We start from the raw sequence: 26342 nt of genomic DNA, 5'->3' as shown, positions 1-26342 counted from the left end.
TTTTTTTTTTTTTTTTCCAACATTACTTTTCACCTCAGTTCTGTTTTTTGTTTTTTTTTTTTTACTTGTCCTTGTCAGTTTATTTTCCTTTTTTTTTTTTTTTCTTCCAGCCAATTTCACAAAGATTTATAAAAGCGCCCAAACCTCCAGGAGTCGAAACGAACGAATGAATGAAGGACGAACGAACGAAACGAACGGGTAATTTCGGGAGCTTCGAAAGCAAGTAAATTTGTCAAAATATATATTCAAAGTACTTTACGTTACGCGTGAGTTGAGTGAAAATCAAATTAAAAATATTGACGTACGACGGTGGAAGGAGGGAAAAGGATAAAAGGAGGAAAAAGAAAAAATAAATATTATAACGATCAAATAAATAAATAAGGTATACGTATAAAACGAGCTGAGTTTGTGCAGTGGCTCGGAATTTTCGCTCGTCATTGCAATTATAATATTACCAATTATTCAAATTCCGGAACAATGAGCCCTCGGCTCTTGAAATTTGGCGAATATAGGGTGAAAGAAAGATGAGAAGAGAGACTGACAGAGAGAGAGAAAGAGAGAGAAAAGTGAGTATATTTATAGGCGTTAGATTGCATGTAATATTCAACGATGAAAACAGGAAAGTCTTTTCACCTTGTTAACTTAAGATCTTTGAGTACTGAAAATATTCCATTTTTACTAATTCTTTCTCTCGAAAGAATCTTGTTCGGGCAATAATTTGGTTCTAGAACAGTGCAAGGGTAATTTTTATTGAATTTGTATCAGGTATAGAATCGAAACGTTGGTAAAAAAAAATTTACTTACAATTAATTAGGATCGGAATAAAGAACCTTTGAAAATAAGTTGCAGATCAAATGTTAAAGGAAGGAGAGGGGAAATCGATTTTTACCACAACGGACGATTGAAAGTTCAAACATGTTCGTAAATAAATTCGTCCACTCAAAATGAAAAATTGCGTGTCGAAAATGTATTTCCAAATCACAATTGGAAACAACGAGATAGACGAAAATTAGGGAAACGAGTAATAAATTGAGTTGTGAGAAAGTTTTGAAAAATGAATTATAACATGATCTGAAACTAACTCCAGTAAGGAAAAATTGTTACGAAAATAGTTTGTAGGTACAAAAATTTTCCAATGGAATTAGTTAAGAAAGAAACTCTAAAGAAAAAAAAAAAGAAATGACAGTAAAGATGGTTTGATAAATTACAGTTTAAAAACGATAACCTTGAAAAACAATTAAAAAAAAAAAACTGCCTATTTTTTGCCAAACGATTCATGGAACATCCGTGGAAAAAAATTCCATCTCTTCCTCCTCCTTATTCCCTACGATAAATCAAGCGTATAAAATACTTTCAAGGTAACGCGCTAAGAAAGTCAGCGATTTAACGATTGTGTTCAGTCGTTAATTTGTTGAACCAACCTCGGAAACGTTTTTGCCGGGTGGATAAACGTTGATGGTTGTTGACTCGAGCTCTGATTCCTCGACTGGTCGCCAGGCATACTCGATGTGAGGTACATCGTGATGAGCCGCGATACTTGCGACCACGGATCTCGTGTACGCACTTTTTGGTCCGAATATTGCAGCGACACCTTCGGCCAGTAATTCGCAGGCTGAAACGGTCGGTTGTCAAAAAATTAAACAAGCACCGCTGAAAAATCCCACCCGAAATTAGTCTTAGATCGGCTGCAAAATTGTATCGAGCGCGTGAGAAATTTTATTTTTACCATAGTAAGACAAAAGTAATTGGGTGTAGTTATAAAAATTTACTAGTTGATAAATGAGGAAAATATCTGTTGAAAAAGTTGTGCAAAAAATCTTCGGTGAAACTGAAAAGGAACGTACAATTTATAGGTGAAAATATGAGAATTGCTTAAGTTCTGGATAGGTTTTTTTTTTTTAATTTTTAGTTTAATTATATTACACTCTTCCAAGATTTGATTGGATTCGTTTTTTGTTTTGCTCAATCTGTTGACTACTACTTTCTTGAAATTCGTTCACAAAATTTATGTTTCTGTTTAGAGAATTGCAGTTTCGAAATGGAGAAATAAAATTTTACGAAAATACTCAGTTGCAATTAGATGAAATAACGTGAATTTTTCATTTCTTTAACGTTACTCGTGACATTTTGTTGGGGTTAAGAGAAAACAAAAAAAATAACCAATTTTCCTGTATTTCAAAAATCATGATATTTTTTACATTCTCTTTGATTAATTTTCATCGATTACTGCGATATGCTGAAGAAGCCAAACTGATTTTATTCCAAAAAATCTCTGACCTCATTTTTAGGATCCAGAAATTCATTTTTCTATTGAAAAATGAAATTCTTCCCAAAAAACAATGAAACTTATTATTATTTTCTGAATTTTACAAGTCTCACGAAATTCTTTATCGTCGGATAAAGTCACAGTTAAATGGTGTACTACAGAAAACATTAATGCGTCGAAGGGAAAGCCGAACGACTTTGAAAATTGGAGTTCGAACGACACTTTCTCTCAATAAAAGCTCGAGTAGCGAACAACGTGCAAACGATCTTGCTATTCTAAGTTTTGCAAGTATAGCAATCGTCGTAAATCATTTTCCTAAAACTAAAATTTTGTATAGGGCATTACAGGAGAAATACGTGACTTTCAGACTAATTATGTGTACAATTGAAAACGAAAAAACGCGGTGCAAGCTTTTCCTGAATTGGTGCAAATGACGAAAACCTCGTGATCAGGTGAAATTCTGTCGGTGTTTAGGTAAACTTGAGGACAATGAATCCGGGACGTCATATTTTTTACACTAGACAGTTACGTTGGCTACACTGAGAAACCCACAGAGCCACAGGCGGCCAAGCGCGAAACAAACTCAATCTCAATAAACGTAACATAACCTATGACCGTCGAATGTAACCTTGGAATACGTGTCAATTCAACAAATCATTATCCCCGCGGTATTCTAACGTTACATTCGACGGTCATAGGTTATGTTACGTTTATTGAGATTGAGTTTGTTTCGCGCTTGGCCGCCTGTGGCGCTGTGGGTTTCTCACTGTTGCCAACGTAACTGTCTGGTGTAAAAAATTATCCGTCTCAGATTCATGGTCCCCGAGTGTACTTGTTAAAAGAAAAGAAGAAGAAAATTGGGATTGATAAAAAAAAAAAGAAAAGGAACCACTCGGAGGCAAAAGTGAGGCTTGAAAAAGTAAAATGTACTCCCCCCTCCCTCCCCTTCTTCGCAGCACTTGTAAGAAAGTAACAAAACGCAAAGAGCATTGGGGTAAAAAGTTCGATATTTCGCAGCGAGGTGAGATCCGTGATATCGTTGAACGTCGCTATGACGACAGGCATTGTTTCGAATATTTTCAGGTCCGTTTAATATACCGGGTGACAAATTGTCCCTGTTGTTGTTCGGGTTTTGTATTAATTCACTCACCGGCAGCGGCGGCACCCATTCCATCGGTATCGATTTCCACCGTTTTTATAATCGGTTCCAGGTCAAATTGACCGGTGGTTCGATGCATCCGTATTTGCTTTACGGCATGATGCAACACCGCAGTTTCTACTTCCCCATTACCGTGAAATATCGCACCTGAAATCATAAGTGATGGATTTTTTTTATTCATCAATTTTACATCGATAAATTCAGCTTCAAATTATTCTCTTCTGAGAAAAACGTCGACGTTTTTTTTTTTTTTTTTTTTTTTTTCGTTTAATCCAATTTTCAATTTACTGTGTATTCATTCGATGTTGCAAAATTTCAGCGATATACGTCTCATCTTAAATTAACATCTCGCCAATAGTTGTACAATTTTTTGCAAAACATATTTCTCGAGGAATAAAAACGTTATTCAACTTTTCAATCCGAATTTCCAGAGGCTACTAGAAAAGTGGAAAATACGGTATTGAATATCCGTACTCGAGGCGTTAATTTCAGGGGAACAACCTTACAACCGAAAACTTTCTTGCGGAGGGTGAATTACAAGGAGGGTGAAACAAAGTCGTGAAAGTTATTTTTCATTTTTTTTTATTTCCATCAAAGTTTGTATTTCCGCGGGTTTGTTGCGCGCACATTTATTTTGCAATCCTTAAAACCGTTCGTCTGTTCAACGCTATTCGAATTTCTTTGAAACATATGCAATGTAATCAGTTTATTTCTACATTTATGCGGAAATAAATTCAAATTACAATCTGTTTGCAATGATTTCTCATTTCTGTACCGTAATGCATTACCGAAATTTAGTTTGAGGCACACTAAATGCAATTTTAAATTCTTGGCAGGGATCGGCGATTGGGAGAGATTGTATTATAATCAAGGGAATTGATGACTCAGGACCATTTAATATCGCAAAAGTTACATTTACCGTTCAACAAATATCGCGTCGAAATGTGAAATTCATTCGACCCGATGAATTAGTTTCATCAATCGTGATTCATTGTTGAATCTTCTACCCAGTCGTTACTGAAAATATAGTTTTTTTTTTTTATCTCTCTCCAAAATCAACGGATTAAACAGACAAACTTTAGATGGAGAAAATTGAGTTATTAATAAATTTAAAAATAGGACGTTATTGGTAGTATTTTTTCTGTCGAAATCGTATTGTTTGTCTTTTTTTTTTTTTTTATCAATTATGCTCCGTTTTATTAGTTTCTGGTTCCTCTAAATGGTTAGAAATTGGCAAGGGTTTAATCAGTTTTGTAATCCGTTGTACATACGTCATGTAATCTCATGTGATATCTGTAATTTATCGTAATCGTTCGTAATCCTTTCACTCTCTTTGTATTCGCCATGTTAACCTTATAATCATTGATATTCCTTGTAATTTTTGCAATCACTTGCAATCGTTTTGTAATCCTCGTTTTATAAATATTATCGTAACATTTGTAATCTTTGCCACGTCTCTGGAACTTCGGTAATTATTCTCATGTCTTTGTAAGCCTTGTAATATTTTTTTCAACCCGTACAATGTTCTGGTAATCCTTGTAATGTTTGATGTCTACAGAATCTTTTCAATATCTTTGTAATCTATGTAATCTCTTTGTAATCCCTGCAATCCTTTGGCAATCAATGTAATCGCAGTCGGCGTAAGCCAATTTTATATAGTAATAAATAATAAACCCCTCGGAATTTGGTTTATTTACAAAAAATATACATTCAACGCAGGGTGAAGAATTTCCAATGGTGCAAATCACGTGTCGGGCATACAAACTTCGTTGTTTATTAGTTCCTCTGGCTCTTTCGACCGCTCTTTTGCCTTTCGCATCTAAGCCCTAGCTCTCTGTCTCGTTATTGCGTTGCTCACATAGAGCGAACGTGCAAACACAGTCCACCCGCACCGGTTGCGTAATCGTCTATACATGTATAAATTGTAATTATTCCACGACACGGGGACGAATTATTAGTCTAGCGTATATATACTCCATCGTTCCGGAATTCACGGGGTAATAAATTTTCCAATATCGGTAAGCCTGTAACCGTGTAACTCGCCATTGTTTGCGGATAAAAAAATTACGCGAACGAAAAAAAAAAAAAAAAAAAAAAATACAAAAAATAAAAAAACAACTTAGATGAAATTATTTCAGTTCGCGTTATTTCCGCAGAGATTGCACAAGTATTACACGCGTCGCAAAGAGATTGCAAGTATTACAAGGATTCTACGGACAGCAAAGGTTACAAGGATTACCAAAGGATTTCAAAGATTACAAGGATTACAAAGACATGCCGATAATTACAAGGATCCCAGAAACGGCAAGGATTTTACAATGATTCACTTGTTATTTCGGCATTACGCGGAATGTGGAAGAATTTCTTTGACTTGTCATAAATTTTATACCATTTTGCTTTTGATGTTCGATAATTTTATCCTCGATGATTCGGTAAAATTTATGAAACCACTCGAAACGCAGGTCCTTTGTTTTTTTTTTTCAGTCACTTCGTGTCTTCAAATTTGAATAAAAACTTTACGTTCACATTTATAACGTATTCTTGATCTGACAGCGTTTTATGAAGTATTTTGTAAAACAGTAATCAGAAAATTGGAGAAAGAAAAAAAAAAAAAAAATCATCCAAAGTTATACTTCCGAACCGAAATTAATATCTGTGAATAAAGTTTGTTGGAAATTTCTATGATTTTTTCTCTTTCTTTCTCTTCTGCAATATGTATCATGAAACCATCAAATCACATGTAATAAAAATATCCAAGAAAGTTGACGCGAGTCTCGCGTCCCGAAAGACGAATAGCATCTTGAGAATAATACGAGCGGGAATATATCACAAAAATAGGTTATATAAATAATTTTTGTCACACAGCACAGGTCTATGATATATATATATATATATGATAGTACATACATTAAACATATATATGTGTCAGAAAATCCAACATTATATCCTGCACCTAGGTATTGCATATTAATCTCCGAAGTCGCAAACTTTTTCTATCTTTCTTTTACCACTTTTATCTCTCGCAGGTACGAAAAAAGGGTGGTAAGTTTTTTTCCCCGTCCAACCATCCATCCATCCATTTTTAAAAAAAAAAAATTTTCCCCCGCCTCACTTCAATTTCGAATATTATTGTTCTTCTCCGTGATGCCTATGATAAAAATTTCTCAAAGTCAGACAGAGACGAAAGTGAGAAATGATTGCGAGCCAAGAATGTATACAGAAAGAAAAGAAATAGAAAAGAAACTCTCCGAGCTCATCCAATCTATGTCCGCAGGGCTTGGTTAAAAATATTTCTTGGAAGTATTTGATTTTGAAAAATATCATCATCTCGGCAAGTTCATCTTCGTATGGAATTCGGTCGACGAATAGAAAATAAATAAACAAATGAAAAAATAAGCGACGGACAAGATGATAATAAATTATCAGAGAAATATTTTCAAATTTTACAATACGCTGTTCGGTGCAAATTTGAATTTCAGGATGATAAAAATTGGCAGAAGAAATATGGAGCAATGTGAAAATTGAAAAAAAGGTATGACCGTTTTTCTTAATTATTATTATTCGGGTTTGGTGATTTAGGTGATCGATTATATCACGAATTCGTCGTAATATTCAGTCGGTAAGACAGTATTTCGCACTCATGCCCGTTATCACAGGCATCTGCATTTCAATTTCCGGTATGCAATTTCAGAGATAGAGACAGAGAGAGAGAGAGAGAGAGAGAGAGAGAGAGAGAGAGAGAGAGAGAGAGAGAGAGAGAGCGAGAGAGGGAGGGAGGAGGCTGCAGTTTGCAACTACACGTTCGGATAAGGGTGAGATAGGATCGTAGAGCAACGTTGACCCGAAAACTAGGCACTCGGGTTTCGGTGAAACAGCACGCCGCGAATAATCTGCGCCGCTGTATGTCTTCATCAGCGAGAATATGCAGAGGTTGCCTATCTGCCGAGAACAGACAAATTCTCGTCTATACTTTCTCTCGATACGGAAGAAAATTCACGTCGCATCGATTTTATTATACACCTTGACGTATAAATTTTCTCGCCTAATTTACGAGGGGGAGAAAAAAAAAAAAAAATAAAAATAAAATAAATAATCAAAAATCAAGGCTAAAAAAAGAAGCAAAGAATTATTTTTTTTTTTTACGAATGAATCGTAAAGAAATCTTGTTCATTTTTTTTTTTATCGAAATATGTCTTAAGAACGGCTTTTATCGAGAGAGGAAAAGCCGAGACTGTCGAAGAAAGCTGCGTTTCGTGTAAAAAAAAAAAAAAAGAAAAAAAAAAACTCTAAGCCGGATTGACCCCGTTTCATCTCTTCGATGCGCCGTGACTGCAGAACGAGAAAAGACTGAACGTAATAAAGAAAATTTGCGAACGATCGTCCATTTCTGAAAATTCCAACGTGGAAGGTATTTTGGAATATCTGAAAAAAACCGCATTTCTATTGCGATCAATTTTAATTTTTTTTCAACAAACCGCAGTTGAAGTTGGATGAAAAAAATCTTCGTTATCATTAGAAAACAAAAAAAAAAAAAAAAAAAATGAATATTTTAATTCGAACAATTGATAATCATTTGTGACAAAGATGTTTCGTTTATTGTAAATAAAAAAATTGCCTTCCGACAAAAGTTCTGAATCAATTGTTTGAAGAGAATAAAACAAAAAGTACACTTTCTGGATATTATCGAACATCCCTGCAATTTTCATTTCAACTGTGTTTTATTTTATGCAAGTGTGAAAATATCATTCAACAATAATCGAATCGTTCTTTCGATATGTCGAGTTTTAAATCGCCTTCGATTTTAATTCTTCCACATTTTCAGAGATAAGGAAATAACACATCGTCTCACTAAAACTTTCTTCACTTTATTTCTTTGCTGAAATGAATTTCGAATACTTGTTCGAAAATCGACGTTACAAACGTACGAGAAGTTGGTCTTTGTTGATATTTGAGCGACGGGGCGCAAATTTCTGGAGCCTTAACGCGTTGATCTCAGTGTCGAAACAATCGCCAAACCAGTTCGTGAATTCATCGTAATGAACAGAAGTTGCACAATGCCATGTCTGGTTTCAAGTACAGCGATTATGACACAAAACGAGCTCGCTAATTGTCAGAAATCGCGTGAATACAACAACGAGAATTAGCTTGACGCAAAGAAAAAGTGACGCAAGGTCGAAGACTCGAGTTCAAGCATGAATCCGATGTTGATTGAATGATTGACTCGACCGCAAAAATACTAATAAATAAATAGTGAATCGGAATTATAAGAGAGTAGTTCAGATTTGCTAATTAAAACTGACGAAAGGACATATTGATTGTTTATCAATCCTATTTTCCAAATCCAAAATCATATCCTTTGTAAGAAAAAAAAGAAAAAAAAAATGGTCTATCCAGAGATCAAAAGTATAATCTATTGCAAGTGAATGGATCAAATATTAAATCAAATCAATTAGATATTCAATCAGTGATGTACGATTGAGTATTCTCGACAGTAAAAAAAAAAAAAGCATTCAAGATTATTTAAAAATGAACGTAAGATTTTATCAAGATTGTAATTTTTTCTTTGATCTACCGATCTTCATATCGAAACCTACATTTTTTCCCGATATTGCACGAAATGTCGTTACACGCTTTCAGAGATATTCGATTGATTTTTATTTGTGCCTTGGTTTTTTACCTTGAGGCAACAACGAATTATAAACGGTGGAAGCAGCGTAGGGTTGAAAAATCATGTAGAAAACAGATTTACAATTTAAAATCGAGTGACTTACGATTAACAATAACTAATGACAGTACAATTAGTCGCGACGATAATAATTTGTTATAAATAACGAGTACAACGTACACTGAGAAAAATTTCATTTGTTACAATAACTAGAAAAATTCAGTAAAACAGGTATCGATAAAAAAAAATTTTTTTTAAATATTGTTGGAATTACGAAAAACGAGGTACGCCTAACCATTTTGCTTTTTTGGTAATTGCAAAGCAAAATCGGTTTGTTCGGTTTACTCTACTTTTTTAGTTAAACAAGGCTTTAACGTCAATTTATCGTTGCACGAGCGTTAAATTTTCCCAACAGTTGAAAGAAAATCTAACAACAGTGATCGTAATGAGAAAGAATAGTAACGGATAATAGACTTTCCGGCAACAGCTAGAAAACTAATTTTCATTTTCTACCTAGAACGATATTTTTCGATTGTGGTAAATATGAAAATAGTTAAGGACAGAGCGATAACCGGAACTAAAAATTTCTCTCAGTTTAGATATTCACAGAGAGAGAGAGAGAGAGGAAGAGAGAGAGAGAGAGAGAGAGAGAGAGAGAGAGAGAGAGAGAGAGAGAGAGAGAGAGAGAGAGAGAGAGAGAGAGAGAGAGAGAGAGAGAGAGAGAGAGAGAGAGAAAGTGTAAGAGACGGTTACAAAGCGAGTGGGAAAAGTTTGTTCGTTGACTAAAACTATTTAACTGCAGTTAGGTATGTGCGGGAATAAATCAACCCCTTCAAGGTTGAATTATTCGAGTTAGGCTATATATATATATAATATATATATATATATATATATTATATATAGTCGAACCTAACCTGTCGGAAATATAAATTTTAACTTTTCGAGGCTGCAAGGTTGGTACATCAGTCGATTTCACATACCTACGTATACATATACCAAAAGTAATTAATTAAGTCCGATTCGTCGGTCAGACGGAGATTAAATATATTCGCATAAATTATCTACGAAGAGAAAAGCTCGTCGTTTGTTTTCAATTTTTTATTTTTAATCTTCTCCTCATCATCCGAAAACGCATAATGTTAAACTTTTATTACTGTTCAGTGTTATATAGGTGTATCTAATTAATCAGCTCTCCAATTTCATTCCATTTCTCTTTGAAATTAAATTCATTATCTATGCAAATGTAAAATAAGTACGAAATCTATCTGAATTCTTTTATTATATTTTATATACGTGTAACATGTTTTTCTTTTTTTTGTACGTCGGATTAAAAAATTTATACAATAATTAGATTTCTCTCTCTCTCTCTCTCTCTCTCTCTCTCTCTTTCTCTTTACTTTCAGACTCTGTTACATAATGCAATTTAATTAACCAAATGTTGAATTGTATGCTGATTCAAAATTGAGCGAGGTTTAATTGAAAAAAGTTGAATGCGAAACGGAGTTGGAAGAAAGGCGGTGGAAATTAAAAATGAACTGTAAAAAAAGTGAACGAGAGAAAACAAATTTACGCGTCGAAAGAGCAATTTGCTACAGAGTTTTTGGGCAATTTGAAATTAAAACAAAAAAAAATAACAAAAATCATTGCGAATGAAAAGAAGATGGTGAGGTGGAAAATATTTATAGTTTTATCCGATGTATGAGAAATTATTTTTAATTACAAGCGAGGATATTTTAGGTGAAAAATAAAATAAATTATCATGCTTTTTAAAACGAGTAAAATAATTAAACAAAAATTAATGACGAAACGTATTCAATTATCATCGTTTTAAGTAATTAAAAATCTCAAGTATGAATTTGAAATAATATTTGACTACTTGAATGTAGTGATTTTAAGATAATGTATAATTCTCACTGTATAATTTTCAAATTAGTCGGTGAATTTTCCGGTGAGTCATACACGCTGCTCGGTTCGAATTTAACTCGGAAAATACGCGTTTGCGATTGCGGTGCGTAAATTGAATAATAATTACGTTCATTAATTAGCCTTATCTCCAACTGAACGTTGTGCGAAATTTTATCGAACCCTTGAACGTGAATAGAGAAACGGTAATGCGAACAAACATACTTAAAATTATCGTTTCAGGGTATAATTGAGAAAATTGTATTGTTTTACGGAAACACTAGCGTCTAATTGTTGATAACTGACTAAACTATAAACTTCTAACAAACATACTTCTCGGATATACGCGTATTAACAAGTGTACCAAGAAAGTGAGAAACTGGATGTAAAAGTTGGCAAAAAAGTGTAAAACTGAAATTGATCGGATCGAAATTACCGAAGGAATATTTTGTCAAGTCGTAATAAAAAATTGAAATTCGTCAAACTTATTACACTTGTTTTTCAATAATTTCAATTCCAAAGACGGATTGTGTTCGCTTTTAAAATAAACAAACAGCAACTTTGAAACCATTTTTTTTTCGATTATCCTTCAATAAACGGATAAAAAATTAATCTCACTCGGCGGAATTGTTATGCAATAAACTATTTCCGTAGCGTTTATTTATACGTGTCTCATAACCGTCAGTTATTCTTAATAGAGAGCGGAGTAGGAGAATGGTGGAAAACTTTCAACTTCGGGTTTAACGTCGTCTCATTTTTTAAGACGACCGAATAGCCGAAAGGCGGAATAACCGAGGGGCAAAAATTTGCATAAAAAAGAGGAGAAGAGAGAGTAGAGAGAGTAGAGAGAGTAGAGAGAGTAGAGATAATGGCCTGAAATGAAATTATACCCACCACGCGAGCCACTCTCATCCTTAGAAAACGAGCACCGTCCAAACGAGGCTCTTTTTTTCCAAGAGGATCCCTTTCAACTTCGGATGTAAATGTGCACTGTACACAATCGGAATTTTTCCCTCCTTCACTGGTTCTAGTTTTTTTTTTTTTTTTTTTTATCATCGTTAATACGCTCATTCGCGTCACCTTAGGTATGCAGATTTAATTAATAATTTTATTCATTGAGGCAAATCTTCATTTTCTACTTATTTATAATAGGTACTCTGTTTTATTATTCCGATTTTCTTGCAGCATTAAATAATATACATGTATATATATACTCCTTTAAAGGGCCTTTGGGGCACGGGTTAATATTAAAATTACTAGCGGATTTCACGTTTAAAAATAATTTTTTGGTACTTCGAGTCAATTTAAGGGGTGAGAGAAAAAAAGAATTCTTCTGACCAATACTAAGGGCCACCATAAATTATTTATAGCAGGATGTGCAAGTTTCATCGTTGGATATGAAGAAATAATCGTTGCGCGTGATTCGAGAATCGACGATGTTATCTGATGAGTGGAAATGGATTGAGGAAAAATATATCTCGCCGAATGTTTCGATCATCGATATCGAATGAAAAAGTATGATAAATCAATCGGCAACGAATTCAATGCCCAAAATCGAGGACACTTGACTGGATTGAAAGCAACGCGACACAACTATAAATAAATGCTTGAATAAATAAAAGAATATTTCTTTTGCTACGAAAAATTGAATAAAATATCAATCAAACGTGAAATTGAACAGTGAAAATATCCAATTAACTTGAAGTAGTTTGTTTCAAATGGATGAAATTTTCAATCAATTTCCGCGATAATAAATTAACTTTTAAGCGATTAATAAATTAACAAAATAAAGCGTCGAATTATAGAAAATGAGTCATTAATTCCAAATTTAATTCATCGCTGTTAATACGTCCGTCTTCCGTGAAATATTCGACAAAACTGACGAACTTAGGCGCTGAACAATAATCGGTTATTCATTCATACCTATCGCTATGGTCATATAAGAGCGTAATACAAACACAAACAGTCTTGTATACAATAGAGATTAGTTTTTGTGCATGAGCCTTTACATCATGTATACTAAAAATGAAACAAACATGAATCTACTCGAGAAGTAGGTAAAATTTTCGCCAAATAGCATCAAGAAAAATTGTTTTCGTAAAAAAGAATATAAGAATAAGAATAGAATAATAAGAAAAATAATAAATAATTTCGTAATAATAATAATATATTCGAGTTTTTATCGAATTCGTTGATTAACCTTAATGGATTCGAGAAAGGGGTGGTGGTTCAACGTGATTCGTTGTTGCGCGGAAGAAAGGCACAGAGGCGTGAAGGAAAATGAATTTTATTATCCGTGAAAATATTCGCGGTGAGGTAATTTTTGGCGATATGGGGAGGGGGGGGGGGGTTGAGGAACAAAATATGATGGGAAAAAAGGAAAAAAAAAAAAAAAACAAAAAGAAATCGTAATCCCTACAGGGGGCGAAAATTCGATCGAAAGAAAAAGCTCGGCTCTGGTTCCCGTCCTCCATCCGATACTCGCCCTTTATTCCCTTAATTATTCATCCTTCGCCCTTCGGCCTCTCGGACTCCCCCCCCCCCCCTTGAAACTCACCGAGCTTCGCCCTTAAGCTCGACTCAAACCGTTCACGGTTCGATTAACCGGAGTTAAATGTCGTTATCAATGTTCTTCGTGTCCCCGAGGAGTCAAACTCACCCCCCACGGAGCCTCTTCCCTTCCCTTCCTCCCTTCACCACCCGCCCCGTCGAACGTGAAATTCGACCTTTGCAAAATCGCTGTAATCGAATTCGCAAAGTTGGATATGTTTCTACATGCACGATTAAACGCAGCTCGCGTGAAAATTTCATACGGAGAAATGGAAAACATTATTTTGACGTAACGTCGTTGTCGGATATTTTTTTTTTTTTTTTTTTATACACTGAGAAAAATTTCATTTGTTACAGTAGCTGGAAAAATTCAGTAAAACTGGTATCGTTAAAAAAAAAAAAAAAAAAACTGTTGGAATATCGTTGGTATTACGAAAAACGAGGAACGCGTAAACATTTTGCGCTATCGTCGATCCTTTTTTGGTTGTTGCAGCGCGAAATCAGTTTTTCTCTTCGAGAAGTCTCGAAAATTTGTCAACATTCTCATTTGGAATTGATGAGTTCGGGATTAAAATTTGTAAAAAAAAAAACAATAATAATAATTTCACACGATGATTGAACTATTTTGACAAAATATCGATGCCTTACTTAAATATTAATTTCAATCTTCTTTTTTTATTTGTAAAGGGTAAATTGTTGCTGCGCTGTTTTCTCTTTCACAACACATCGTTACTCCAAATTTTGCAACATCAATGTTATAACCCATTTTGCAAAATTTTCTGAACCAAAAGTTTCCGCAGGATTTTCTTGCTTTTTTACATTTCCGAAGAAAAATGTAGAAGCTGAAGTAATCAATTTTTTCACTTCTGTACCGTACAGTTATAATTTTTTTTTTAAATAATTGGTTTTAAAAATTCCGTAGCACACTGCAGTTTATTAATTGAATTTACATTTCTTATTGTTATAATACAAGATCCTTTGATTTGAAAACAAAAAAAAACATTTACGCGATACTTCGAATCATTTTATTTTCTCCCCCTCGCCAAAATTCTCGTTAAATCTTTTCATATTCGCGTTACGAATACGGGACGACGCAGATGCTTCGATCAAGTTTCCAGCATTTAACGGCCTAAGTTTGCCACTGAAAAAAATCAAGGAATAAAAAACGTTACACAATGCATTCCAAATCGCCTGTTTAAAAATACTCAACTCAATCTATCGAAGAGTCAAAAAAATTTCTGAGAACATAAAAAATTAAACAAAAAATGCAAGAGAATGGAAAAATGACGGGGTTAAATTTTTCAATCATTTTTATTCTGCTTCGAATATTACCGAAACTTATCCAGTTCAGGATGAAATTTGTAGAGAAAAAAAAACAAAAAAACAAACAGTAAATAAAAAATTGCTATTCTTTTTTCTTTTTTTCTCAACTTGTGTGCAAAAATCGTGTTATTTTGTTTTTACTGGGCAAAAAAAAAAAAAAATAACTATCGTGATTCCCTTTCATTAAAATGACGCGATAAAAAAATTCTCAACTTACGATCGAGATCCAACAACGGTCTGCCCTGGAGAGCAATCGTTAAAAGTTGCGGAGCTGCTGCGGCGAAGGTGATAATAGCGAAGGCAAATATTAATCGGAACATGATGTTCTATTCTGCGTTACACAAAGCTGGGACCTTAGAATTCTTTAAAAAGAATTATTAACTTCTGCGAAAGTTGACGCGGAGACTTGCCATTTTATAGAAATAAGCGTTGGTCAAAAATATAAGCGTAGCTTCTTATCGCGTTAAATATTAACAATTATTTTGCAAACGGCTCGCGTGTCTTTGCGAAATTCTAATTACACTCACGTCCTTATCGTAACTCGAAGCACAAGCTGCTACGATTATTTCATCCGTTGATAAGGAGGCCTAAACGGTGTCTCTAATAACGTGTAAATAACTGATAGTGGTTTTTTGTTTAATTATTTGTTAACATTTTTTTTTTTCCTACATCGCGTTCGGATCAAACGATGCAGATCAATAATAACAGGACTGCGATGATTTTCACCTGACAAAACTGAGTATTAATTTCGCTGATTATTAAGTAAGAATCAAAGAAAAAAAAAAAAAAAACATATTTAAAAAATTCTATCGAGTAAATTTTCTGAGAGTTTTTTTTTCTCTTTTCTTTGTAATACTAGAGTTGACTTACAATTTGTGCGCTAATTAGACGTATTAACGGTAGTGTTGATGTTTGAATATTCCATCCACCTTCGTTAGTTGTTGTTTACGGTGATTTTGAGCATATAATTTAGAGCTACGTAAGTACGAGAGAAAAAGATATTGAAAACGAGTTTTAAAGAAAGTAGAAAAAGATATCGCAATTCGTTTCGATTTATCAAGTCTCTCAAGTCTTGTTTTTAAAACTAACGCTGTTCATTTCATAAACCAAACATTCAGTTTTGTATTCGTTATGTTTTATTTTTTCATAAAAATTGTTCAATAATCTGTAAACATGCACGTATCTTGCATAAAAGTAAATCTCGATCTGCCTCTCAAAAAATTAGCGTTATGTTTCGATTCAATCTACCTAAATACCTAAAAAAAAGGCATTATTATTTTATGCGGAAATTAAAATTAATATTTAGCAGGCCTGTGTAATCGATTCTGAGGTAAAAAAAAAAAAAAAAAAAAAACAACGTTTCGACATTCTTATTTTCCCCAAAGCATTCGTTACTTGTTTCGTTTCAATACAAAAATCTGTGAATGAAAGAAAATCAGCAATTCACCTGCAATTTTATCTGGAAGGTTGAAATTCCGCGCATCGTCGACAAAAAAGAATATTATTTCTTGTAGGGTGTCAGGTTTCTTTTTCATTTAAAATATTCTACAGAGAATCGGTTTAATTTGAAAAAGTCTTTTCGGGAAAGATGAACGATTTTCGGATGATCGATACGCGCGCCCTAATTGTCCGATCCTGATTTGACAAAAGTGCTAAATATCCGAAGGCGGCAACTTTGTAGATTAAAAAAGTTACGGAAAACGTGGTGAGAAATTACAACGGGTACAATATTGAAAATACGTATCTTTGTGTAATTTTTGTCGGCTAAAAAAAATCCTGATTTATTCGTTAATCCTTAATGTAATTGTTTCTCAGTCAACCCAACGGTTAGAGGCATGAATTTAATTAAACTTGTACCAACCATATCATCGACATTGCAATTGAACCGGAAGTTCGGCAGGCTTGTTTAGCATTATTAAATTCGCCCGGAGTGAATTCCCCAAATTTTAACCATCCCTTCTCCCCCTTCGCCGCGCGGTTCGATTCACTATTAGCAGTTATTCGTGCACGTATTTACCGCGTCAAAGAGCCAATATTGCTCGAACGCAAATTTCAATCACATCGTCCGTCGTCTCCTCAATTTTCAGTCGTAAAAGGGATTATTTTCATCTCCTTCGCAGGGTTCGGAAAGATAAAAAAATAAAAAAATAAAAACAAAAAACAAAAATTATCGTCAAATAAAGAACGTTTAATAAACGGTATAAAAATTAATCGCATAATTTGTTGTTATTTCGAAAATTCAGCCGATTCTTGCATATATCTTATACGCTAATTCCAAAGTCGAAACTAGTTATGGCATTGATACGAATAACGCGTATTATCTGTTATGTAACCAGAATTATTTACCAAGAAAAAAAAAAGAAGAAAAAAAAAAAAGAAATTACAATTACGAATGATAATTAACGTACAGATAAGGGAGTGAAAAAACCGATGTACTTTGCTCGTAAATTTATTCCGACTGGAATTATTTATTTTTTTACGTAACACAGTCGTTACCGTGTCTTCGTTATGAATATTTTTTTGTTTTAACTAGGAGCTTCGCGCCTCACTGTTTCTTTATACAGTGTCTGTTAGACGGGTGAATTTATTTGTGCTGATTTGACGACAGGTCCGCAACCGTTGATCGGTTGTTTCCGATCAACCCGACATTGCCATTGGCTCCCTATGCGGGTCTGCTCGGATTTTTTTCGTAAACGGATCCACTCACATGTACAAAACCCCCGATGCCATGCATCCCCAATTGCATTTGGCGACTTACTTTTGCTACAGTTATTACTTTCCCCACGGTAGAAGAAATTCATAGCTTTGCTACAAGTACAATTTCTATGGCTTCGGACAAATTAAAAACTGGTTATGATATTCGAGCCAGGGATATATAAAATTTAATCCCGGAGATTCTGTCTGGATCTTTCATTGGAAACAATTTTTATTTCAACGAAACGAGGTAGAAAAATTATAGAAAATCGCAAATTGCGCGAAATCGTTTTTCGAGCCTTTTAAACTCGTGTTATTTTCGATGTAAAAAATTCACGGATACAGAATCATTTTTGGAAAAATCCACGAAGTTAAATATAAAGCTAATTACTCTGCCTTCTCTCATCTTGGACAGTCGTGAGTATCGAAGCTTCAATCGTGATTCCCGTTTATTCTATATCCGCATTACAAATAACCGATTTCGTCAAGACTGATGGGTTTTTCTTTCCGTGAGCAGTTCTTACGTGAGAATCATTTGTATCCATAAACTGCAACGTCTGTATAGCCGTGAAACTCGGGACGAAACTTGACGCAACATTTCGCCTGCCCGCCATTGAACTTTTTCAATAAATGTGTCGAGACACATCATTTTTGTAATCATGTTATCATTTATACGCAGCGTATCATTTTTCGTCTCGCCAAAATATGTATTCTTTTTTTTTCTAGTTTTTTTTTTTTTTTTTTTTTTTTTCCACACACCAATAATCGCACAGCTGTAATTTATGTTACTCTTTGAAACTTCAAATGACACAGATAATTTCATACAATCGTGTGAATATTTTTGGCGGTATGTTGAAAAGTGAAAAGTAAAATAGAGTAAACCGGGATAGGAAAGGTGGTAGGAAAGTCAAGTTACAAAATTTAACCCGTCGCATTTTGCGTCGATAAAAAAAAAAAAAAAAAAGTTTCAAAAATCATTCGTCAATTTCTACGGAGAAGGATAATTGTCGCGTTGTCGTAAAAATTTGCCACAAGATTTTCTCAAGAACGAATCTATCCGATTAAGAACGACGTTTCGAAAAATTGTTTCTTTAAAAAAAAAAAAAAAAAAAAAAAAGAAAGTCTCGGAACAAGCGGAGATTCGCCTGTAACAATATTTTTTTGTCTCTCAAAACATGGAGGGGGTTGAGGACCGATCCACACGTATCGAAACTACATTATATATATATATATATATATATATATATGTATGTACGCGGTGGGGAAAATTTTGAAGTCTGTATTCACGACCACGTTTCGCGGTCTAAATCATTCCGGCCTTTATTTTTAATGGACGACGTGCCGAGTCGCCGAGGGTTTGAGGAGTGGGGGCGGGGGGGGGGGGCAAGAGAGTTTGTCGAATCGCGGAGAGCGAGGCAAAGAGAAAGAAGAGAGAGAGTGAGAGAGAGAGAGAGAGAGAGAGAAGAAAGGTGGGAATACGTATAGCGGGTGATTTTCAGCCGGGGATTTCGCTCCGGGAATAATTTCGCGACCCTCCCCTTTCCGCCCCTTTCCTCCCCATTCCACCCCCCCCCCCCCCCCCAGTTTTCGCTACTCTTCTTCCCGCTGCGGAGAGTTCAAATCTACACGCGTTTTCCATTTGTCGATATACAGCCTATCTTTCGACAGTTTATTATACTTTCTCGAGGGATTCACTCTCGCCCTACGGGCTCTAACGGCTTGTGCTCAGAGGAACAAACTCCGTCGGTTTTCCCTTCCTTCTTACCTACCCTGGTCCATAATGCGGATAGTCGAAGGGTCTTACATGCGAATACCGAGGATGGAAATATTGCAAAAAATTATTATTAATAACAATTTGTATTCTCACGATTATGCATTTTTTTTCATTACATTCATATCAGTCACTTTTATCCATCGAGTCATACGTTGTTCCGTCAGATTCCGTGAGTTTTGCTTTAGCTAATTATGAATTTAGAATCAAATATTTTAAATTCATGATTTTTATCGAATACGTGTGGTGAAAAAAAACTCTACGCGGGGTTTTTCGGGGTCGCTGATTTTAGATTCGCTGTACTGAATTTTCAAAATCTAATCTCAGATTCGTAATCAGCGACCCAAAATACCCCTGGACGGAGTTATTTTTTTTTTTTTTCCCCCCGGATTCGATCGAATTTGAAATTTTCGTCCGCCATATTGGATATTCGCCGTCATGAATTTTTTAATTCCATTTTCAGATTTGATCAACTTTCTCGGTATTAAACTATTCCTCAAATTTTCACGATTATTTTCAATAAATTTGCTTCTAACAATAATAATTTACATTGTATCGCAATAATTACTCTCGAGTATTGAAAACCGATTAGTATACTACCAGAAATAACGAAAAAATAAAAAAAACCGCAAAGAATTATGCGGAGAATACTTACCATCTATTTTTTTTTTTTTAGACTCAAAGGGTTAGGAATGTTTTCCAAGGACAATTTTCACTCTTTCCGTTCCTTCTTTCTTTTTTTCCTTTCATTCTTTCTCTCACTACGAATCATCAATTGATTCATACAAATCGCACGAAGAGATCAACAGAAATAGTTGATAAATTGCGACATCTCTTAAATCCTCGCGTCAAGATTTCTTTGAAGTTTTGAAGCTCACAAATTTCGCTGATACAGTTTTTTTTTTTTTCCGGAAAGAACGAAACGACGAAATAAATTTTAAACGTTAGACTCAAAGGAAAGAAAAAGAAATGCCCATTTCTCGTTATTTTTAACGAAGAAACAGGAGGGAAAGAAATTTTCTTTCAGACTTCAGTTACGTCTGATCAATTTTTTTTAATAAAAAAAAAAAAAAAAAAAAAAAAAAATAAATGAAAAAAAAAACCGGATTACGATGTGCCTGAATTTGAATTTAAACGCATTGTCGTTTCTTTTTTTTTTTTCGCCCCCGAGTTCAGGACGAGTGATCGGCACGAAACTGGCCTTGAAAAATAGGAATTGTCTTAAACTTTTGTAATTAACCGATTATCCTGATATTCCTGATGAGAAATCCATTTACATTACGATGCAAACACGCCGCGAATTGATTGTTAATTATGAAGTTCCGAGGGGATGCGCCTTCGACAAGTTTGAAATTCAATCAATGGCTTATTTAAATGACAGCCAGTTCTGCTATTAATTTATAAGTTATTCTTAGGACTGATGATACTTTGCGTATAATTTATATCGATTGTCTGATAATATTAAGAACGTTGATTATTTTTTTGCGGTTAGTAAAAACGTTGTGGATAAACATTGTTTAAAAATTGATAAAAACTACGATTTTAACGTTTCTCGCGTACGTCGTTTTTTTTTCCTTTCGGTTGTACGGGAAAAAAAAAGGTTTCGATACTTTATTTTTCCTCTTTGAAATGTCTACGAAACTGAAACTCGCGAGTTGAGAAATATTGATCGGATCAAAAGTTGTCGGCAAAAAACGACTGAATACGTCGTTTTAAACACATAATAATAAAGTGAGTATTTATTACTTACAACGTTTTAGCGTCACGTTTAACCATTCTTTACCACTGACAAATAATTCGCGCGGGAGCTGGAATCTGTGAGTTGAACAATTCACGACTCGTGGCCTTCTAAACAAATTAGCAAAACATCGGCCTGTACAATTCTGAGGATTATCCGACGTCACGCTGAATTTTTTAATGGTAAATTTTACGATGACATATCGGACTGCACAATTGTTTTCAATATGCAATTTGATTTCTTGGAAATGGATTTGCGTTTTATTTTTTAATTTTTCTTTTTTTTTTCAACACAAAACGCCGCGCTAAATACTCACCAATTTTTATGGTGTTCATTGCTCCATGACAGTGAGATGTCAACGCCAAAATAATGGCGATGACGGCTGCATTTCTGGATTCGTTCATTCTCAACGTTGCGCCTTCTGAAATAATGTTCACACAATGTAACGTTTTCGATACAGTAATAAAACGAATTAACAAATATGTTTGCCATCGTGAATGTAACGTAATTTTTATAAAACAGTAATCAAGCATAAAATTGTTTTCAACCGATTTACCAATTCGGGTAAATTTGAATTTGAATTCTTTCTTCATTCTTTATTAAAATGTTGAATCTTAACTGATCGATACTGGACGATCATATCTGACGATCGTTCAATTTCCCTGAGAATCGTTTTGTCCAAAAAATCTGCTCCGTTTTGTAATTTGGAATAAAAAAAAAAATCACGTTTTCTCAAAGAGTTATCCAAAAATGAATGCCTCGTTTATCACTATTGATTCGTATCCGAAGTAAAACGAAAATCCGATTTTGCAAACTGGAAGAAATCGGCTCGAATTTTACTTCAGAATTTCGGTAGGTAGGAAATTTTAATTCTAATTTAAAGCGCCTATTTTTTCATTTCACTCTTACCCGTGAAACTGACTTTTCAAAATTTGCCATCTATAATATTCTGCGAGTATAAAAGCGGAGCCATATAAAATTTCAGATTCCGGGCTAGCTTCAAAACTGAAAGCTGTTCGTGCAGAGAGCGATTAAACGCAGCTGTGCTGGGTATGTTAAACATACCTTACGTGCGTGATATAAAACACATACGGTGGGAATGCGCGCGAAGCTTGATGGGACGTAAAAGCTCGCCCGAGTATTCGATAAATAAAAGTTTATTCGTCAGTTGTAAATAAAACTTTCGTTTACAAGGATTTGAATTTTCCAAATCCCAGCTTTCGTGCTTGAACTGATTGTAAGAGAAATTTTTATTTCCGGTTACCGTTCAGTTCTTCACTATTTTCATTTTTTACCGCAATCGACAAAATATACTTCTAGGTAGAAAATGAAAATTAGTTTTCTAGCCGTTACCGGAAACTCTAGTATCCGTTACTATTCTTTCTCATTACGATCACCGTTGCTAGATTTTTTTGCTACTGTTGCGAAAATTTAACACTCGTGCAACGATAAATTGAAGTTAAAGCCTCGTTTAAATAAAAAAGTAGAGTAAGCCTCACAAACTGATTTTGCGTCGCAATAACCAAAAAATGATCGACGATAGCGCAAAATGTTTACGCGTACCTCGTTTTTCGCAATTCCAACAATATTCAAACAGTTTTTTTTTAACGATGCCTGTTTTACTGAATTTTTCTAGTTACTGCAACAAATGAAATTTTTCTCATTGTAGGTTAGGTCAGTTTAGGTTAGGTGTAATGTTTTCTACAAGCTACATTCTTTTTGATTTTTTGTTTCTTTTCATCTCATCTTCACGAGAGCTTTATCCTTCGATTATTTTCAGATCTTATTACAGTTTGTGGATTCGTTGAAACGTCGTAACAGCCGTTGTTACCGGTACAGATCGTACGGGTGTTATATCAGGCAATTCCAAGGCTCGAACAAGTCAGACGATGAATCGCGATCCGAGGAAACGTTGTCCATTAGCCCGATCACGCAATTCGGGACGGTTTTTTTTATCGAATACGGTGAAAAGCCATTCCGGAGAGTAACAAAATACCAAGAAAAAAATAAAAAAATATTACGAAACAGGATAACAAGAAGAAAAAGAAAAGAATCGCGGATCAGGGAAAACGAGAATAAAGAGACAATTAGAAGCGAGAGTTATTACAGCGAAAAAAAAACAAAAAAAAAAAAAAAAAAAAGGAGAAGACAACGCAAGGTACAAAAAAGCGTGCAAGAAGATCAAGGCGTAATTTAGAATAAAGCTTCTCGTCTCGTTTAATAATTATTTACGTATCCCGAGGCGAAAAATTGTCACGCGATTCTTCATTATTTTTTTTTTTTTTTTATTTCACTCTTTTCTTCTCAGCTACTTACGTTTCTTCAATTATTCGTCTCGATCTAATTATTTTCTTACACGTAGTTTGGATTTATCAATTTCTTTGTTATTTCAATTTTTCAAATTCATCCTCACCGTACGAATAGAACCTTTGATAAACGGGAGGATTACTTTCACGGTTATAGATTACTCCCGCTGCAGCAGCAACGGATACAATATTTTAAACAATATATTACACGTCGTGCTTGCCGTAAGGCGAGATTAGACTGTGCAATAATTTGAATACATGTTCGTGAGATAAATATTGAGACGATGCTATTTAGTCGGATGATTGATAGGAATCTTAATGGAAATTGTTCGTGTTTGAATTATTGGATGAAATGTTGAGAATTGAAAATCAAGTCGCAGGAGGAAAAAAGTGTGCATCGAAAGAATGAAACGATGATATTCAGTGTTTGAAAGGTGAAATTGAATTTTTAAATCAAATTGACGATGTAAATTGACTCGAGGCAAAGTTGACGAATATTTTTTGATTATTTTTCATCTCTTTCTTTGTAATTTTTCTTCAAATTTCACGCCCGACGCGTTCTTTTGATAAAAATCGACATTCAATCGCGTGAAAAAGCACCAATTTGTGGTACACGTCGGATATTCATTATAACAGGGTTTTATATTGATTGATAGATTATTAAAGCGTCGTATACGTTGTGTAATAAGATCGTGTTACACTTTGTTTTATCTACTTACTTACACGTGTAACGATGTTTGATAAGCGCAAGTCGGTATTCAAGGAGATACCTTAAAAGTTGATTTTTCTTCTCGTTCTTCTTTTCCGCTTGGGAGAAAAATGAAGCGAGTCAGGATTGAAATTCCGATTTTTAACAAGTCTCGAAAACACGCTGAATCCCGATTTGTTTCTTTTTTTTAGGTGAAATTTGAAGTAGAGAAATCAGACTTTTGACGAAACGTCAAAGTTTCGAAAATTGCAAAAATGAGAAAATTTCGCAATCTGAAACATCGAAATTCCGAATGATCCAAGATTTTCAGTTCTGTGAATTTCTGGCTTGGTGAAATTTCACAACTTTTTCTGATTTTCGGTTTTTCTCATATTTTACTCCGTCGAAACTTTATTTTTCAGAACTTGGCTCAATCGTAACTTGAATTTTCAAAATCTTGCATAACAGAATTTTGAACCGTCAGGTTTCCGACCATTCGAAACTTTCTTGTTTCTCCAAAGTTTGATTTCTTTACTTCAAGTTTCGCCACCAAACAATTCGGAATCAGGCGGTTTTTTGAACTTTTACCTCGCCCCAAATCAATTACTGCATATTCAAATTACAATCAGAAATCCAATTTGTACATACACAGTGTTTTTATCTTTGAAAAATGCAAATCATAAAGATGAATAATCACCATTATTTTTATGCACATGGAAACCAGTGAAAAAACTAGGATGAATTTTAATATCCACGGTTAAAACGGATGAAATAAATCATAGTCGACTGTATCACAGATTAAACATTATCGATAAACACGTAAACGATAGAGAGAAAAAAAAAAAAGATAACAAAGTACACAAATTAATCTGATAAAATTTTTATAAACTTTTTACTGTGAAAACTCCTCGGCTGTAAATCATTCGGTTGAATTTCCCGACCGTTGTCCTTCAATCCCAATTGTCAAGTCGACGATAGTAATTATTCAGGTTCTCGAGTAAAACGTAATTTGCGTAAATCAATAATAGCATGGAGATCAATCTGTTGAGCAAATAATTATTCCCGATTAAATCCGTGGGATTGATTCGGCAAATCCTTTCTCCGTAAATGCAATCATACATATACATATTATTTATGTGTGACAAAATTTGACCGACTGTATGTAGGTATTAATTATTTTTTTTTTTTTTAGGCTCGTTTCAAATTCCCTGTGTTGGAAATTTATTCCCATGTACAAAAAATTAAAAAGTATAAAAATTTTCCGCCTCACAGTTTTAAAATTTGTCCAAATTTAAATCGTTCATTTTATTTTAACGTTATTTAATAAAAATTGACTCGATTTGAAACAAAGTTTCCTCAGCTAAACTTTCTTTCATAATTTCAACACCCGACATCTGTTAATGTATTTTGAATGAGCTTTTTCATTTCGTATGAATCAGGATCGAACGCGATAAAAATTTGCCGATGGGTTGGCAAAATTGCTGCTAAGCATCGATTTTCGTGTATCCCGCAACCCCTTCGAAGGGCCAAGATCAATCAGAGCGAAGCGTAACAGCGAGATAATTCCGTCACTCTTCCAGCCATTACCGCTAATTGGTTCCACCCCTTAATTTTTCTCCCTTCTATTACGTCTTCCCACTTTGTTTCTTTTTTTTTTTTTGTTTCATTCTTTCTTACTTCTTTGTTTTTTTTTTTTTTTTTGCCAAGCTTTTACCCTCCTCCCCCGATTCCACCCTCATATTTAGCCTGGTAGAAAATGGGCCACTTTCCACGGTACACGGATTGGACTGCCTGCCTGCAAGTGTCTTATCCAGCTACAAACGCTTCGCTTTCTCGGCCGAGTCGCAAGTCCGCAGCCTTCTAACGCTGTCTTGCACGGCGTAACCTTCGAAGGACGATGCGACTTTTAAGCTCTCAATTCACCATGGTCGCAATCACGCCGCAAGCGCGGTGGAGAAATATAGTCGGTTGTTGAATTATCCGGCATAAAGTGAGATACGCAAAGTCGTCGTGTCGTCGAGGCTCGTTAATTTCGAAATCGGTTATTTTTTTTTTTTTTTTTTTTTTTTAGACGAATTATATTCACTGGCGGACGAATTTTTCGATCAAAATTTCGGGCGGGATTGAAATTGGGAATTTGAAAGGTGTCGAAAGTGCTAGGTTCCGATTTTTTTTCGTCGCGAAAGTTGAAACAAAAGAATGAAACTTTGACGAAATATCAAAGTTTCGAACCCTATGGCTCAAAGTTACGAAATGCAAGATTCGGAAAATTAAAATTAC

The 26342-nt window shown here is 34.5% G+C and overlaps 1 protein-coding gene across 3 annotated transcripts in view; it reads right to left on the bottom strand.

Annotated features, from left to right (window-relative positions):
- Positions 1–26342, bottom strand: part of LOC124222672 (glutamate receptor ionotropic, kainate 2) — a 46148-nt gene that overhangs the window by 13081 nt on the left and 6725 nt on the right. The window contains exons 2-4 of one of the 3 annotated variants that reach the window (XM_046633888.2): positions 21385–21489; positions 3417–3572; positions 1422–1612 (exon numbers count right to left, since the gene is read on the bottom strand). In XM_046633888.2, the coding sequence (XP_046489844.1) occupies positions 1422–1612; positions 3417–3572; positions 21385–21472 (435 nt within the window). In that variant the 5' untranslated portion in view covers positions 21473–21489. Of the gene's footprint in view, positions 1–1421; positions 1613–3416; positions 3573–21080; positions 21174–21384; positions 21490–26342 lie in introns of those variants that run through there. The other 2 variants (XM_069137548.1, XM_069137549.1) reach the window with 2 other exon arrangements.

Source organism: Neodiprion pinetum, chromosome 7 (assembly GCF_021155775.2).
Source record: "Neodiprion pinetum isolate iyNeoPine1 chromosome 7, iyNeoPine1.2, whole genome shotgun sequence".
NCBI lineage: Eukaryota > Metazoa > Arthropoda > Insecta > Hymenoptera > Diprionidae > Neodiprion > Neodiprion pinetum.
Note: the sequence above shows the minus strand (reverse complement) of the source record. Positions and strands in the feature narration are given on the sequence as shown.